Source organism: Lissotriton vulgaris, chromosome 1_1 (assembly GCF_964263255.1).
Source record: "Lissotriton vulgaris chromosome 1_1, aLisVul1.2, whole genome shotgun sequence".
Lineage (NCBI taxonomy): Eukaryota > Metazoa > Chordata > Amphibia > Caudata > Salamandridae > Lissotriton > Lissotriton vulgaris.
The window spans coordinates 1,843,043,488-1,843,062,409 of NC_141685.1; the positions used below are offsets into that span (position 1 = coordinate 1,843,043,488).

At 46.1% G+C, this 18,922-nt stretch overlaps 1 protein-coding gene across 1 annotated transcript in view; it reads right to left on the minus strand.

The window, feature by feature from the left end:
- DOCK4 (dedicator of cytokinesis 4) overlaps positions 1 to 18,922 on the minus strand; it is a 1,616,764-nt gene that overhangs the window by 35,010 nt on the left and 1,562,832 nt on the right. The window contains exon 52 of the mRNA XM_086919301.1: positions 10,943 to 11,004. Coding sequence (XP_086775427.1) covers positions 10,943 to 11,004 — 62 coding nt within the window. The remainder of the gene's footprint in view (positions 1 to 10,942; positions 11,005 to 18,922) is intronic.

An 18,922-nucleotide genomic window follows, 5' to 3' on the forward strand; every position in this document is an offset into this window, starting at 1 on the left:
TCAGGATAATAACCTGAACGTCCGAGACTAGTTGCACAGATGGATAGGCCTTAAAAGCAACCGCACCCAGATGCCCAATGAATGGAATCCTCTGTGTTGGTTGCAGAAGGGACTTCGGATCACTGATGTAGAACCCTTGGCCAACAATGACCGATTTCATGCACGAAGCACCTGTGGAGCCAAGGCCGACACTGGAGCAGTTGCGATCAGCAAAGCCTGTTGAGTAGTTCTTTAGTGTAGACAGGCACTGGCAGAGGCATGGTCATGAGCCCAACCAGGTAAGTCAGTGCTGGGTTAGATTCTCCCAGAAGTTTGACTGGGTGCCCCAGTGGATCTATGAATTGAAAGAAGTTCCAGAAAGACTTGAAATCATCTAAAACAACGGGAACATTGAAGGCCTCCACTTATTGCAGGTCACCGATGGCTTAGAGAAATCAGTGCATTTGAGGACCAGTTTAGGAATGGACTTCAACTTGGACAATTGGGGTGTAGGGTCCTTCGAGTCCTGACTCCACAATTTCTTCCCACAGGGACAGTGACAAGAATCCTGTTTGGATCAGACTTCCAACGTCATCTTCAAGGATAATGATTTGGAAAGAAACCGAGACCTGGAGTTGGAGCTAGACCGGGGCCTGGAGCTACAGCAGGCCCAGAACATAGAGCGTGACCTGCTTTGTTTCTTGTGCTAGGTGACATACAGCTTTACCTCACACTTCCTGACGGTCTAAAGGTGCACTGGAGTGCAATTTAAGCAAGATTTGACTAATGTCAGGACCCAGGCACCAGAGACAGACATTGTTCGTGTCAATGACCAACATCTATTTCCTGCAGTTGTGACACAGTTTCAAGTCTGTAGTGTTTTATGTAGCCATTTCCCTGGCATACACTCGAGAAAGAACATTTCAGGGTTAGTAGAACACAGGCCAAAGATTGGGAGCAGAGCAACAAAGGACACAGAAAGAAGGGAAGTGATATCAGCTTGCAGGGGTGGTGCCTCTACCGTTCACATACTGTCACTTCTCAAGGTAGTGTGATGCCATCACAAGGTTTGATGATAACAACTAGGTGTAGGAACAATTGCTGGAAAAGTTCCAGATCCAGTCTGACATCTGGGGAATTCATATGGTGAGGAATCTGAGAATAGACGCATCCATTAGAATTCCAAACAAACAGGTTACATACCTTCAGTAACACTCTCTCTGGTTCCTCACCTTTAGAATATCCCACAGGTGCCAAACTGGATCAGGAAGTGTTCATAGCAGTGCTCTTCTTCACCACTTTATGACACAGTGCGGCTCCGTGTTGACTTTGTTTCGTCCTGGAAATGATGGAGCAGAGCCACATATAAGCACTGCCCTTGCGTGATGATGGCAGTTTTTTGTGTCTCTCTTTCTGCAAACAAAGAGCACAAAACCTTTGTACATACCAGTTTGCAGATCTTTTATTTGAGGCCTTTCTTAGATGGGAAAGACCACTGGCCCACAGGAGAGAAGGCAATGAAGAATCTGTTGTTAGAGTATCCACTGAAAGAGTGCTACTGAAGGTAACGTGTTCTTCTTAAGGATACTTCTAATCACAAATTCCTTACATTTAGAATAAATCCCAAAGCAGTACCTCTCTAGGTGGAGCGTTTGTAGATGGGGCTCAAACCAAAAAGTCCTGCAGCCCTGAAAGGTCATCCAACACTGAGGTCAAGGCAGTAGTGCTTTATGAATGTGTGTGCTGATGAGCACGTTGTGCCCTAACAAATGTCAAGGACAGGGTCTCCACATAGCAATGAAGGGTTAGCAGACTCAACCCTAGTGGAATGGGCTGTAACCCTTCTGGAGCTGTTTTTTGGCCAGTGTATAGCCGTCCTTCACGCAGAGGACTATCCACCCTCACAGAGTCAATTTCTGCACAGCCTCTCCTTTCTTCACACCACAGTATCCCACAAAAAGTTGGTAATCCATGCGGTCGTCCTTGGTAGAATTGAAGTAAAAGCTTTAGGCGATTTTGAGGTTGTCACTGTAGTCTCTCTTCCTCAGTCAAGGTATGAGGTTGAAAAAAGATCGGCAGGGTAACGGATTGCCAAATGAGAAAAAGTCTCAACTGTTGCAAAAAAAACAACAAAAAAACTGGAGCTTAACACTAGTTTGTCGGGGGAAAAGGTGTTAGAGTGCAGCTTCACAGCCTGGATCTCACTCACAGATTGAGTTATAATGATTGCAGTGAGGAAGACCATTTAAAGTGTCAGAAGATGCAAGGAGCATCTGGGCATTGGTTCGAAGGAGATATCTGTGAGGAACATCAAGACCAAATTAAGATCCTACTGTGGCATCTGATATGGGTTGGGAGGGAACATGTGTGCCAAACTTTTAATAAACCACATCACAACAGGTATTTTAAGCAATAACATTTGGTCAGGTAAACGCAAGAAGACTCAAAGTGCTGACAAATGTAATTTAATAGTGACCCCAGCCAGACCTTCCTGGCTACAAAAAATGTGAAACAATAAAAAAAAAACAACAGACAATTTGGCTTGCTATGGGTGTGCCTTCTAGACTATACACCGGCTACAAACTTGTCCCAGCACCTGGCATAAACGAACTTCATAGACGGGCAACTGGTAGAAGGGACGACATCCACAACCTCAGGTGGTAGATCGATGCAGTCAACTGCCATCACTCAATCTGCACACATGGAGGTGTAGATTACACAGCTTCAGGTGTAGAACCCTGTCTTGCTTATGCAACAGAAGATCCTTCCAAAGTGGCAGCCATATTGGAGGGGAGATGGTCATGCCCAGATGTTTTGGGTACCACACTCTCCTGGCCCTATCTAAAGCCGTGAGGGTGACTTGGTCCTGAATTTCTTCTGAACTCTGGGCAGGGGAGGCAGTGGCAGAAAGGTGTACAGGAGTCCCATGATCCAGTCTAGACTGAGTAGAATGAGTGTTCTGGGGAACACCGACATGCAGATGTTTTGACGGTGTTGATGGTGGGAAAAAGTTTAAGATAGGGATAGCCCCAATGTTGGAAGAAGCCCTGAGCAGCCTTGGAGTGCAACCGTCCTTTATGATCCACCAAGCTTCGCCAGCTTTGATCACCTACCCCAGCCTTTAAATATCCAGCCATGTGGTTCATGATCAGTGAAATGCCCTGATGCTCCAGCAATCTACAGAGGTACAAAGCCTCTTGGTACAGGACTCAGGCCATCACTCCACCTTACTTGTTACAATCCCACATGGTAGTGGTATTGTCAATGAGAAACTACACCAACCTTCCCTTTTAGATGGTAGAAACGCCTACAATACTAAGCAGATAGCCTGCAGCTCTAGCAGTTTTATGTGGAGCCAGGATTCCACTGGAGGCTAGAGCCCTCTGATCTCCATCTCACCCAGATAGCCTCCTCAACCCAGGAGTGATGTATCTGTCACCCTACAGCACTGCATAGGAAAGGGAGAGGGGTCTGTTGCTAGTCAGGCTGCGGTCAAGCAGCCACAACTGCAGATCTTTTACAGTTTCCTACAAAACTTGAATGATGTCCACAGGGTTCCCTTGGAGCTTGGCCCACTGAGACTTCTGATTCCACTGCAGAGCCTGCATATGTTACCTGGGGAAGTGGGCAAGCAGGATGCATGAGACCGACAGGTCAAGAAGCCTCAGAGCTGCTCTCAAGGAGATCCAGGACCATTGTTGCATCGGAGAAAAGACCCTCAAATTCACCATGTTTAGATTAGCTCCTATAAAAGGAAGCCTCTGCAAAGGAGCCAGGTGTGACTTCAGCTTGTTGATTGAGAGCCTCAACAATGTCGCAAGGCTTGCTGTCATCTGGAGGAGGTCTCTAGCTGACTGTGGTGACACCACCCTCAAAAGCCAATCTTCGAAATAGGGGAAAAACGGTATTGCCAACCTCAAAAGATGGGCGGCAACCACTGCCATCACCCTTGGACACTAGTAATTCCGAAGGAGAACAATGTAAATTTGAAATGCTCCAGGCTGACTTTGAACCTCAGGTAACATCTGTGGGACTGCAAGATGGGCACATGAAAGTACACATTCTGCAAGTCCAAGGTTACCATTAGGTCCCCTGTCATCATTTTCAATTTGTACAGAAAGACATTTAGAGGGTGAATATCTTAACTAGGGCAACGATCTTAACTAGGACAAAGGCCTTGATCCTTGTTCGGCACAAAGAAATATAATGAATACCAACCCATCCCTATGTCTGAGGCCGGCACCCTACTAATGGTCCCTTTGAATAGTAGAGCTCTCACAACTTACAGTAAAATGGATAGATGCTCCTCAGAGATGCTATGTGGGAGGATGCTGTGGTGGATCAGAAATACACATGGGGAGATAGTTCTGATGGACAATCTAGAGGACCCATCTATCTATGTGATTGACTACTGTCTGAGAGTATATGCTGAATCCTGCATTCCACAGGGTGGGTGTGCTGATGCTATGAGCAAACTAAAGTGGCTCAGAGGTGATGTTACAGTGGGGGAGGGTTAGGAAGAGCATTGCCCCTTGTGACCTGCATGTTGTCCCTGATCCTCGTCTCTGGTCCCAAAAAGGCTAAGATCGGGTGAGGTCTGTATGACAAACCTCTACAGTAGCCCCTGAAGAACCAAAACTGGTAAGGGAACTGTCTGGCAGGGGGTCAAAAGAGGTCAAAGGGTTACAAGAGTAGCATGGCACCCTTCTCCTTGAAGTACTCCAGGGTAGTATCAGATTTTTCACAAAAAAAGCCAGAACCCTCCAAAGGCATATCAATGAGGGACGCCTGGACATGACCCAAAAAGCCTATTAATCTCATTAACGTGTGGCAATGAAGCACCACACTAATGTTGATTGCTTGTACTAAACAGTGAGTAGTATCCAGGGGCACCCAGATTATATTTTTGGTCACATCCTGACCATACTGAATGGTTTGAGATGAAGAGGAATTGAATTATTGCGGGATCTCCAGCAAGATCTTGCTGGCCTCGTCCCAGAGGGAAAGTGTATCACTGCCTAGAAGACAACTGGTGATGATCAACCTCAAGAAAAAGCTTGTTGAGGAGAACATTCATTCCTCAAATGCCTCAATCCTTTTCAACTCCCTATCAGTGGGGGGAGCTGTGGGGAATAAATTAAGATTCACCCTGCTTTCGGAAGCATTGACCACCAAACTCTTAGTCATAGGATGCTGCACATGACACAACAGCAAGGAACTTTTCAACATCGTCAAAGAATTCACCAACCCCACCGCAGCATCTAACGACATCACTCCCTCCCAAGACCTCTGCGATGCGTTATCCTCCTTCTTCTACAACAAAATTGCCGACATTCACAACAGCTTTGAGAACACTTCCTGCGAACAACCCTCCCCACCCCCCTCAGATCCTACACCGCCAACTAACAACCTCAGCGCCTGGAACCCAATCACCACTGAAGACACTATCTGCCTAATGAACTCAATCCACTCTGGCTCGCCAACCGACCCCTACCCCCACCACATCTTCAACAAAGCTGACTCCATCATCGCACCCCATCTCCGTGATGTCATCAACTGCTCGTTCAACTCTGCCACCTTCCCAGAAAGCTGGAAACACGCCGAACTCAGCACCCTCTTGAAGAAACCCACAGCAGACCCCTCTGAACTTAAAAACTACCGACCCATAACCCTCCTCCCTTTCCCCGCCAAAGTCATTGAGAAAGCCGTCAACAGCCAGCTCGCCGCCTTCCTTGAATCCAACAACTCCCTCCATCCCTCTCAGTCCGGATTTCGAGCCAAACACAGCACCGAAACCGCCCTCATTTCAGCGGCAGACGACATCCGAACACCACTGGATAACGGAGATACAGCGGCCCTCATTCTACTCGACCTCTCCGCCGCTTTCGACACAGTCTGCCACAGCACCCTTATACAATGCCTCAGCAACATCGGCATACAAGGAAAAGCCTTGGGCTGGATCATCTCATTCTTCGCCGGGAGAACTCAAAGAGTCCGACTTCCCCCATTCAACTCAGAGGCCACTGAAGTCATCTGTGGCGTACCACAAGGATCATCACTCAGTCCCACCCTCTTCAACATTTACATGAGCCCACTCGCATCCATCGCGCGCCAACACAACCTTAACATCATCTCTTACGGCGACGACACCCAGTTAATCCTTTCCCTCACCAAAGACCCTAACACCGCCAAAACCAATCTTCACAAAGGCATAAAAGAAGTAGCCGAATGGATGAAACATAGCCGCCTAAAACTCAACTCAGACAAAACGGAGGTGCTCATCCTAGGATCTTCCCCCTCTGCCTGGGACGACTCTTGGTGGCCTTCCGCCCTGGGCACAGCACCCATACCCACAGACCACGCACGTAACCTTGGCTTCATCCTTGACTCCTCTCTCTCGATGTCCAGACAAGTCAACGCAGTCTCATCCTCCTGCTTCAACGTACTTCGTATTCTCAAAAAGATCTTCCGCTGGATCCCCCTCGCGACAAGAAAGACTGTCACCCACGCACTGGTCACGAGTCCACTGGACTATGGTAACACACTATACGCCGGAATCACAGCAAAATTACAGAAAAAACTCCAACGCATCCAAAACGAATCATCGAGACTCATATTGGACATCCCTCGCCAAGATCACATCACCGGACACCTAAAAAACCTCCACTGGCTTCCCGTCAACAAGAGAATTACGTTCCGTCTTCTCACCCACACACACAAGGCCCTCTACAAACTAGGACCTGAATGCCTCAACACTCGACTGTCCTTCTACACACCCACCCGCCAACTAAGATCGTCCAATCAAGCCCTCGCTGCAGTCCCGCGCATCCGAAAATCCACCATGGGTGGCAGATCCTTCTCCTTCCTGGCGGCCAAGACCTGGAACTCACTCCTCACTCACCTCCGCCTTACTCAAAACCACATCTCCTTCAGAAAAGAACTTAAAACCTGGCTTTTCGACATAAGATGAACCCCCCTTCCCCAAGCGCCTTGAGACCCTCTGGGTGAGTAGTGCGCCATATAAATACCTGAACTTGAACTTGAACTAGCAGGTGCAGAACCAGAGATGGATTTCAGAGGCTCCCGATGAGTCGGAGGACAGATCCGCCAGCAATAACCCAACTGAAGGCCACTTAGGATCCTTGGAACATGAAGGTGCACCAGAGGGAGCCAGCAGAGTGCCAACAATACACAGCAGGGTCTCCCTAAAGGCCTTGACCAAAGAGGTAGCGCCAATGGCACAGAAAATTCAGGGCACATCAAGATCACCTGTGAGATCAGCTCCTCAAACAAGGATCAGGAGCAGAATTGAGTGGCACCTTGATGCCCTCAAAACTCTTCTTTAGATAGAGAACAGGGTATAGGGTTAATTCTTGATACACCTTCTTGTGTTTCTGCTTTGACACAGACTTTGACTTCTTGAATGACCTCCACTCTGAAGAGGACTTGCAGCAGGACCAGCCTAAAGAGTGAATACATGTCTGTACCCTTAACTTACAGCAGGACTTGCGTAGCTTCTTTTGATGTTTGATGACAGACTGCTTCACTTCAGGGTCTTGAACTGTCTTTGAATGTATGAGGACTCATTACATACAAGACTTGGAATAGAGCCCAGAGCACAGATCCCAGATGCACAACTTGTGCGGGCCAATCATCAACACCTAATAATGACGGTCATGGCAGGCATGGTTTGAACCCTGTATTTTTAGGTGGGGACATAGTTCCCCTGTACACTAGACTTCACATTGAAAAACTAGTCAAACTGACAAAAGTGGAGTAGATCTCCGGATCCGCGTTCGAATGAGCAGGAAGAAAGGATCTGACATCAGTACTTGCATGTGGCTCGACACTGGCACTTCCAGGCTGGAACAAAGTCAATGAGGAGCTGCTTGGCGGCACCTAGTGGCGCGTGGGAGTATTACTATGAAAACTTCCAGATACAAATCTGGCTCCGCAGAGATAATTTAAAGGTGAGGAGTCTGCGGTTAGAAGTATTCATCAGAAAATGTAAACATTCATGCCACTAGCATACACTTAATTAAATGCCATTTTGTTTCATTTCCTGTGATGATATATGGATGCTTTTTCGCATTTAATCTGTACTGGCTTTTATCTGGATTAAATACATACTGTGTATTTAGGTGTTTGTTGATTACAACATGTTATGTGTATTTTCAATGTTTAAAGTAATGCATACTTTCCGAAGCTTCAAAATAAACAATCTGATTGCACAAAGGAATAAGAATGTAAATGGTATTTTTAAATTAGATCAATACAGTAAGCTATAGAAAGCGAGAGAAGCATTTGTTATGTCAATTAACATGAAATTCAGACACTATTATACAATTTATGGTATTAACACAATAATTTCCACACTCTGCTCACTAGAAACTTTGATAATGGGGCTTTTTGCCAGGCTGCAAGACATCTGTGGTGCTGTCGACATGGGGTATAACTTGAGCAATATCAGAAGATATTTTTTCCCAGTACATTTTTTTAAGCAGTTCCATATTCCTGACTAAAGTGTGGCACTTCCTAACAATTTTATCGGTTTAAATGTGCTTTTTTAAAGAGTTGGGATGATGCAGACAGCAACTTAGATACCTTGGAAGGAGCCTTCTCCATATAAATTGCGACTGTCTTGTGGGGAGAGTAATTCAGGAGTTCCATATTTTACAGATGGTTGAAAGATTTACTCTTCATAGGGTAGCGGTACTTTGGTGGCACCTCTTGATCACCTGGCTTCACAAAGATTTGACTTGCAGGGTGTTGGCTTACAGCACTAATCGGGCATTCCCCGATATGGTACTGTCAGTTGATAGTGGAGCTAAGATGGCCAGTGAGGGAACAGATATATAGATAGGCAGGTGGGTCCCCAGGGACAGTGTTCAAAGACACAGGGCATCATTACGATGCCACCGCAACAGCAAACGGGAGCGCCCACCATAGTTGCGGCAGTCTCGCCATGCCAATCAAGATGAGACCGCCACCATCCGGCATTTTTTACATTACGGCGGGCGGTGCTGTGAGCAGCACCCGCCGCAATGTAAAAATTGCATGTTGTGCATTTGCATGCACAACATGACAGGCAGAGCGCGGTGCCTGCCACCTTGTGCATGCAAAATGTAGGGGGTACCATAGACACCTCCTATGTGCACCCCTCAACACCCTGGGGGCTCACAACACGCCCCCATTACCAAAGACAGCATGCCTTTCCATGGCGGCATCGCCGCCATCTAAAGGCACAAATCCACACATATCATAATATGGTGGGCGGTGCCTGCTAGGCACCGCCACCATATTATGGGCCAGGACCGCACGGCAGGCAATCGTAATGATTGCCTGCCTGCGATAAAGCGGCGGGCGGTCTTTCCGTCCGCCGCTGTGACCCCTGCCATTCTAATAGGGCGGGGGGTTAATGGCTGGTGGTCGGGGAAAGATGTCGGGTAGATTGCCACCGCCAGTTGGGCGGTGGCGAGCAGCCCGACGGCTTAATGGTCCCTAAAGTGTCCATCTCGCAGAGGCTCAGACAGACGATCGCTAGGGATTTTGTCTGCATAAAATTAACTTTATTGTCAGACCAATACATAAGAATGCAATCACATTTTTCTCAGTTACAAGTGTGATGTCTAATTTTGAGTCTCTTTCTCGAAGATGGTAATCGCAGTAGAGACACAGTGATAACTGGTCCACTCCCCACCAATCCACGTTAGTCTTCCTTTCACAAATTACCGGGAGAAAAGCATGATGTACCAGTTCACAGACATTAAAATATCGAATCCAATTAAACGACAACAGCAGAGTGACAGGATTTATTACTCTTGGGCACTGATTATTAGTGAATGCATGAGGTTAAAGATGACAGTGCAAAGTGAATGAGAAAAAAACTGGAAAAAAATATACCGTGTACACAAAGCAACAATAAACTGCATCAAAATCTAAGTTTATAAAAAGCAGAGAACAGTAGCTTATGTTCTAAAAGTATCGATAAAAATGTTGCATAATCGTTCAATCAAGAAAATATAGTAGTCGATTAGGATGGCGGACGGATTGCCCCCACCAGGCTGGCTGTAGCCACCGCCAGCCCAGCGGGGGCAATTCGTCCGCCATCCTCCCTGAAAAGACCCCCTGCCACATTTGGATGGCTGGGGGGTCCGCGGCGGACGGGAAGATCGTCCGCTGCTTTTCCGCCACGGTCGCCTTGCGACCGTGGCGGAAAAGGTCTAATATGGTGGCAGTGTTTATCAGACACCACCAGCCATATTAGGATGGGCTTTGGGGGATGCCTTTCCGTGGCGTGAAATGCTGGCACAGAAAGGCATACGGTCTTTGCTTTGGGGGCCCATTGTGGGCTCCCAGGTTGAAGGGGGTGTGGGGGGTGCACATGGGGGTACCTATGGTACCCCCCTGTGTTTCAAAGTAGAACATGGCAGGCACTGCCCGGTGCCTGTCATGTTGTGCTTTGAAACACACAACATGCATTTTTAGCATAGCGGCGGGCGGTGCTTTCAGCACCGCCCACCGCAATGTGAAAAATGTGGGATGCACCCTCAAATGTGGCGGGTGCATCCTAATTCGGGACACGGGACCTCCGCCATTATGGCGGACAGTCCCTTGCCACGACAGGATGGCGGACAGACCGCGGCCGTCCGCCATCCTAATCGACCCCAAAGTTCGAGGAAAATCATGTTTTATTCATCATGAAGTAATCTAGAATTCCATGAATCCGTGAATTTATGCTTTTCTAAATGCCATATAAAAATTGTAAGCTGCCTATTTCTTTTGCTTCAACACTAGAATTCTTTCACCATTGCTTAGTCTGATGGTCTTTCACATTCTTAAAGTTTGGGTTCTATATACTTATTTTTCAAGAACTGCACGTTTGCTTCCTGTACATTCTTCATATTGGGCCATAAACGTTGCCCATGCACACAACAAAAAAAAGGCATTGTTTATACCGTACCTTCAAGGGGGACCTTCCCATAGGTGAAGGAGATATAGAGGCTATGTTTCGGTTAGGTGAAGCTGGAAGGTAAAGCAGACAAACATCTGTAGAGCTTAGAGCACAAACTCGTCATATACTATTAGCAGGTAACAGAATACGAAACCCCGAATAATTAAATTTAAATCGTCATGTACACAGATTGCACACATGGTGCACACTCAACTGGATGAAAGTACATTGATCACAGTCCAATGACTCAAGAGCGCATTCAAAATGGTGATGAGATTCACATACAAATTGAAACAAGAATTGGCATAGCCAATAGGTCTCGCCTTTGGGACCTTTCAAGTATTTAGCCATGCACCAGTTGATGTTGTTGCACCAAGGATATTGTGCTGCATAACTAAATACTTATAAGGTCCCAAAAGCGAGACCTATTGGCTATGCCAATGCTTGTTTTCTGTAGATTAACAATGAAGGTTTTCATATTCCTGAACCATGTTTTAGCATTACAATCATTAAGGGTACACAAAAGGAATGGTTCTTTTTAGGGTAGAAGAGAGAATGCAATAGTGGTGTCGGCTATGGACACAATAACTAATTCTAAAGCGTCTGATAGATGTAATGAAAGAGCAGAACAAGAGAGAAAAAGCTGTAAACTGTAATTTGGTGCATCACAGTCCTTCTGTGAGCTATTGCACCCAGGATTCACTTTCAGCTTCATGTTTATAAATAAAATAGATCATAGTGACCAAAATGCTAGAGCTGATTCACAAAAGCATTTATGAGTATGGGAAGTATTGTATTATGAATGTCTAGGTATGATTTAAAATAGAAGAGCACCACCCCATCAATTATGCAGGAGGTGCAGTGGCACCCAGGCTCATGGGCCCACTTAAACACGTTGGACGAAGGGGGCCCATTTCCTTTGCTTGCTCTGTGGGCAATGTGTCCCTTATACACCACAAGATCCCCATCAATATTGGCGCAAAGCAAAGTTCTAAGGTGTCTAAGAAAGAATCTGTCAGCTTTAGAATCTCACCACTATAAACATCAAGTGGGAAATAAAAATCAGTATTATGCCAAAGCTGTATCTTTATTGCAGTATTTGTAATTTTAGTAGCTATGTTGTGTTTGTGACAAGGAGAGCCCGTGGTCGAGCCCGTGGTCGGTTTGGAGGGCAGAATTCATGTTAGAGTTTCTGGGCATCCACAAAGATAAATTTACATATTATTAAGTTACTGGAAAGTTGAATATGAAAACAAGTTACTTACCTGTAACTTCAGTTATCCAGTATTGGTATCTTTCATAGATTCACATGCCTGAATCATTCCCCGTCGCCGAGGCGGGAGTCCCGCAGTGATTCAGGCATGTGAATCTATGAAAGATACCCCAATACTGGATAAGAAAACAAGTTACTTACCTGTAACTTCAGTTATCCAGTATTAGTATCTTTCATAGATTCACATGCCTGAATCACCGTGGGACTCCCACCTCGGCGACGGGGAATGATTCAGGCATGTGAATCTATGAAAGATACCCCAATACTGGATAAATAGTGGTTGTCCTGAATATATGTATCTATATATTTAATTATTATGGCATGCCTGGACTTATTTCAAAGAACCCTGTCTAAACCCCTTCCATGCTCATGACGGAACGGTTCGGTCATGAGTGTCGGTTGAGCTGTGCTCATGACGGAACCGTTCCGTCATGAACCTTCAGCACAGCGCGAAAATTCGTGCCGCGCTGAAGGGGTCGAACCTTCTCATGCCACAGCAGAAGCTGGCGCTGACTAGATTGTAGCAGGGCAGACAGCAGCATGACTTGAGACCATGCACTGATTGGCTTTTGTGATTGAAACTGTGCACCTCACCATCTTACAAGGATTGTAGAGGGAATTTGCGGTATCGGTCGCTCCCGACTTTCCCTGGAGAAGGGACAAGAACATTAGAATCTTTGTACCCCAAGATTCTAAAGTAGACTGTGCAATGTCAGTTAATCTCTGTGGTGACAGTTGGCGCATGCCCTGGCTGGCTATCTCTTACACCTGTTTCTATCTTCTGTTGGAAGCGCCAACTAAATTCCACACAATTATAACTAGTAAACAAACCTCCTTGCAGTGTTCGTAAATCTTTCAAGCATACGTTTTATTCTTAAGGCCATAGAGTCATGGGTGTAAGCAGGGGGAGGCAAGGGGGTGCTTGCCCTCCCCCCCCCTGGATCTCCGGTCCGCCCGGTGCTGGCCCAGTGACAATGTGGTATTATCACTCAGGCAGCGCACAGGGAGCCCATCAACATTCCTTTTACGGACGCCTTTGGTCCCCTTAACTTTCACAATTACAGCAGGCTGTGCTGTTCCCCTGCGAGAAGCCCCAGGAGTTTAAACGTTCTCTCACTTGGGGCCTCTCGCACTTCTCTTTGAACTCTAGAGGCTGCAGCAGCCCATCCCTGACCTCGAGCAGACTGCGGACAGGCCCATTGTCATTCTGTCTGCTGCTTATCGTCACATAAAGAATGACAATGGGCCGTCTGCCTTTAACGTGCCTTGCAGACATCCTACCTGTGTCATAAAAACACCACCGCAGCAGCGCGCCCAGACATTCTGCTCTATGGGGGCTGGGTGATTCACAACAAAGCCTTATTAAAGTCTTTTAAAGACCTGTGAAGTACTGGGGTGCGGCTGTGTGTGTGCCTGGGAAGCTGGGGTGAGTTGACAGAGGGTGACAGACAGAGGGTGACAGAGGGAGGGAGACAGAGGGAGAGAGAGAGAGAGGGAGTGAGACAGAGGAAGGGAGACAGAGGGCGACAGACAGAGGGATACAGACAGAGGGATACAGACAGAGGGAAGGGGCCGACTGAGGGAGGGAGACATATAGAGGGAGGGAGACAGACAGAGGGCGGGAGACAGAGAGAGAGGGAAAGAGGGAGATTGAGAGAGAGGGTGACAGTCAGAGGGCGACAGAAGAGGGAGGGCTACAGAGGGAGGGAGACAGAGAGAGGGAGGGATACAGAAAGAGAGAGAGAGACAGAGAGAGGGAGACAGACAGAGGGAGAGAGACAGACAGAGAGCGACAGACAGACGGAGGGAGACAGACAAAGATAGAGGGAGACAGACAGAGGGCGACAGAGGGAGGTAGACAGACAGAGGGAGGGAGACAGAGGGAGAGGGATGGAGGGAGACCGAAGGAGAGAGAGAGGGAGAGGGACAGAGAGAGAGGGAAGGAGACACAGAGTGAGAGAGGGAAGCAGACAGAGAGAGAGAGAGAGAGAGAGAGAGAGAGAGAGAGAGAGAGAGAGAGAGAGAGAGGGAGGGAGGGAGACAGAGAGATGGAGAGGGAGGGAGATAAAAAGAGAGAGGGAGACAGAGAGACAGACAGAGTGAGTGAGACAGAGAGAGAAAGGGAGAAAGAGAGAGAGAGGGAGAAAGTGAGAGAGAGAGGGAGGGAGGGAGACATAGGGAGGGATAGGGAGAGAGAGAGAGAGAGAGAGAGAGAGAGAGAGAGAGAGAGAGAGAGAGAGAGAGAGAGAGAGAGAGAGCAAGAGAGAGAGAGAGAGAGAGAGAGAGAAAGATGTGTGTATGCCAGGTCTGGTGGCTCAATGGACGAAGGCATCCGCTGCAGGAGCATGTGTTGAACCTCATGGTCATCATTTTTTTTGTTGCTCTAGCCCCACCCCCCTCCCACACTGACCCCGTCCCCACCAGTGCGGCCCTCGGCCACAAACTACACTGTAAACTTGGCCAGAGAGAAAGTTTGTGAGTACCCATGCTCAAGAACCACATCAACCTGATTTAGAATTTTTTTGTTTTTTTCCAGCCATTTTTTGTTTTTCCCTCTGTTTTATTGTAGTTGCCAGGTTGTCTGCTGTGGTGCCTCACAAGATTTTTCTCTTCCCCCTACGGGTTTCTTTGTTTATTAAAACTATTTGTCTTATTAGATTTTTTTAAATGTATTTAATACTTGTGCTCAACCATGTCGGAGGATGGTGATGAAGTTAAAATTTTGCCCCCCCCACCCTCCCCGGAAAAATTTCTGCGGATGCCCATGCGTAGATTGTTTACTTTTGCACAGTTCACATTATTAGCTACGTTTATTTATGTGTGCGTCACTAGATTTAGAAGATGTCAATGTTTTAGGGCAATTCTATCATGCTGGCTTAGACGCGCCCACTTGTACATATCCATGTGGAACACAGGTGTGTGATTTATGCCTCCTTTGCATACATTATGGACATGTAATTTAACTGCAACTTTGCCAACGGCAAAAATGGTATGTGTGCATGCATCATGACTCTTTTCCTCTGTTAGTCATTCTGACACAGGGAAAAGGTTTGGGAATTAGCTTGTGAATGTTTTAAGCATACCTTTATACGCCTATACAGTTTAAGGAATATAAACCCTCTAAAATCCAACAGAAACAATAGGTGAACTTGTAAACATATCCAAATATCAAATAGTAAGCTGACAGCTTAACGATTGGCAGTAGGTATATGTTTGGGCATAATTGTTAGACATTGCCTACTTCTACTTTAAATGTGTTAAACGCCAATAGTAGTTTTTTTCCCCTGGAGAAAAGCTCTCATGAAAGTTATATTTTCTAAGAAGATTCCTCTGCTTAAAGTATAAATTGTCTAATGAAATGTTGCTCTTTTCAAGTGGACACTTCCGGCGAACTTATGCTACGTATAAATTTTTGCAACTTCACCGAAGTGCAGCATTTGTGCTTTTTGTGAATTAATGTCATATTTCAATATTTGTGTGTTACATAAATGTTTATGTATACTTTTGTACTGCTTTGCAGATCAAATCATCGAAAACGCTCAGGCCGCGATACCAAGCCTCAAGTAAAAACTTAGTGGGGGTTCCCTTCTTCCTATATCAATATCACTATCTTCCTGGTCCACGGGATGCAGCAATGATTAAGTGGTGGTCCACATAAAAGGTTAAGAACCATTACTTCGAACGCACACAAGCAAGAAACCACAAACAAAGCTGCCACGATCAGTGCCTAGGCAGCCATGCCAATCTAGGATGCCAGTAAACAAGCTTTCCTGAGCTCATCGATCTGGTATCACCTGCTCTGTCTTCCTTTGACTCATCCTGAAAGACTGCGGTGGATGTGCCCAGACACCTTCCCGCAGGTGAGCACGGGAGAGAACCAGTGAAAGCGACGCTGGAGTGAGGGAATCTGCTGGCTGCTCACAAACAGACAGCTTCTTGCAAGCACACATTCAGCTAAACACAGGCAACGACCACACTTCGGTGGTCAAGAAGGGAGGCTGGCCCTTCCAACCCTGGCACCATCAAACACCTCACTGCACTCTGAGCACACGACACATACCATCCTGGGCCAGAAACATCAACATGCTAAAGCTGTTATGTACTATGCCAGGGCACCCCCACGTAATCCTGCTCCCTGCACAGAGTAGGGCTGCCAACCCGGGCAACCTCTGGGGATACCAGGTATCCCACTACTGAATTTGTGCAAGCAAAATCCACCTTCAACCCTCCTCTGTGTAAGAACGGACAACGCTAGCCTGCGCACCTGCCCTCTATGAGAGCAGTACATGCCCGCTACTTATGCCACCCCAATTCCCCCGGCAGCCTTGATAGCATGGATAATGTATTCTCTATTATAACCCTCACCCCACCAGTAGCCAATGGAACTGGGAGTGAGTTAAAGCGGCTGCCTGGTAGCATCATAGGAGAGGCTGTATGGGTTCTGGCTGATACTGTTGTCACCGGTGGATGAAAGAACCGTTATCCCTCCGGAACTAGTAGCTGTAAATAGGGTAGGTGGAGGCAGCTGGGTTAGGAGGATAGTACACAAGGCGTAAGTGGAACATAGAAAGGGGAAGAGAATAAGAGACATTCTCCCTGGCTGAGGTATAATAACAGCCATTGCCGTTCTTTTGATATACGTGACCCGGGTCAAATAAAACGCTTTATTTAATGCTTGTGGTTTTGGCATGTTGCTGTTAAAGGTCACAAGGTGGCAGCACATCCCTACTTCTGAACGAGGAAAGCCACACACAGCATTTCCCTTGTGTGAACAAGTCGGAGCACCGTCTGTTTGAAAGTTAATTACAAACAGATGGTGTGAAAGCTCGTTCTTGCAAGGGAATCGCCAAACGTGCATGCGTTGCCATTGAAAGTAATGCAACGCATGCACGTTTTTGGCAGAAAAAACAAATCTATTTCAAAAGGTCTCCTCCTATGCTGCGCATGCGCTGCATAGGCGAGACCTAAAAAGGAAGATGCAATTGAAGAATGGGGGTAAAAGTTTTCCAGTGTCTAGCAATAGCAAACGAAATGAAAAATGAAAAAAAAAACTGGGATAAACAAGTGTTTTACACATAAAAACATGCTAGCAAAAGAAAGAAGCATACCTATTGGATGCTCTATGCTTGTAACTTCTCCATTTCTAATTAGTAAAAAAGAATGTCTTGTGTTGCTTTGCTCCTATGCAGAAATATTTTGAGCGGGACCCAGTGCTACTGTTTTCCACCCGTTGGCCCTCATGCAGTGTTCCCTGTCCCAAAATTCACAATACCAAAGGTACTGGTAATTTCACGAAGAGAGAGCACTGTCATACTCTGAGTTTTCCCCAGGGCTAATACTGAGATGTCGAGCATTGCCAGGGCAAGCAGGATTTCTGCATCCGGCCATTCACCTTTTTCAGTTGGTTTCCAATCTGGAGATTCCAGCGGTTTGGGGCTGTTAAAATGTATGGTGCAGAAGCAGGGGGAGCGCAGTATCTCGGAGGGATGTGCAATTAACATTTCATCCAGAAACTTTGTTTCCGCTTGGATCGGGAATTCCTCCGACACTGCTCTTGAGGCCTGACTATTTTCATATTTGTTTTAAATTAACTTTGTTTCATGCTGCTCCATTCTAGCACCTAACAGGATAGTCACTGTGTGTGCTGTTCTTTGGTATTAGGTATTGCACAACTGACACAATCATATTGTGGACATGAAGTAAAGTCTATGTGGTAGAAATGCATTTCTATTCAAGTTTTTTGGGTCTTGAGGACTTAGCTCAAGAGCTTAGTGGATACAAGTAATGGTTCACAAATCAGAGTCGGGTGTATGTCTCAAGAGCAGAGGTGTTCATAAGAATGGTTTATTTGGGAACTCCACAACAGAAGATACAATGAAGTGAGCTCTTTGAATGAGAGCACGAAACCCCCAGATCATATCTGATCATTTTGGAAACAAGCCTGAAAGCAATTTAGAATGTTTTGAATGGCTGGCCTGTCCACTGGTATCATGAATAGATTTGGAAAAAATGTAAGTCTTCGTAATGTTCTGAAACTGATTAGAATGAAGGGAGTTGTCCTTTAGACAGGAATACCAATGAAAAATAGTGTCGCAATATTGTGTTTGAAAATGTACTCTACTGTATTAGTATTGTATGCATGATATGTGCAATCATGTACCATGCATCATGTATCAAAAGGATAGTAAAAGTAGGTACAAAGGAGTTTGTTGAACTTAGAAGGACAAGGCTAAAGGCTGCGTTTGTTTATCAAGTTACAGAACACATAGCTGACTTACAAAAGCCTGTAGAACGTATTTTAGCCCTTATAATATATGGCCACACCATCATTCTTTGTCCAACAATCTTTAAATCCTTGCTCTTTAGCACTTTCTTATGCAAGGAAACTATTGTTACAGAAGTGTTGCATAAATGTGGATTCTGTACTGTGTAAATAAACACGTTAATAAGCAGCTTGTCATTGGTTTCCATTTATATTTTTAGCAGTTTAATAAGTAACTTTTAAAAGCAGCGCTCTTCCATCCGGTGGGTCTCAAATCATGCATACATTTAGATTATTGTTATTTCTACTATATTCGTTTTTTAGGTCTCGCCTAGCGAACGCAGGGCATGCGCTGCATCGCCTTGGCAAGACTATTGTTGTGGGTTTGGTGCGCGAAGGGAGACAAAGCATGTGCGCGCACGGACAGACGATATGCAGGCGCATGGTGTCTCCT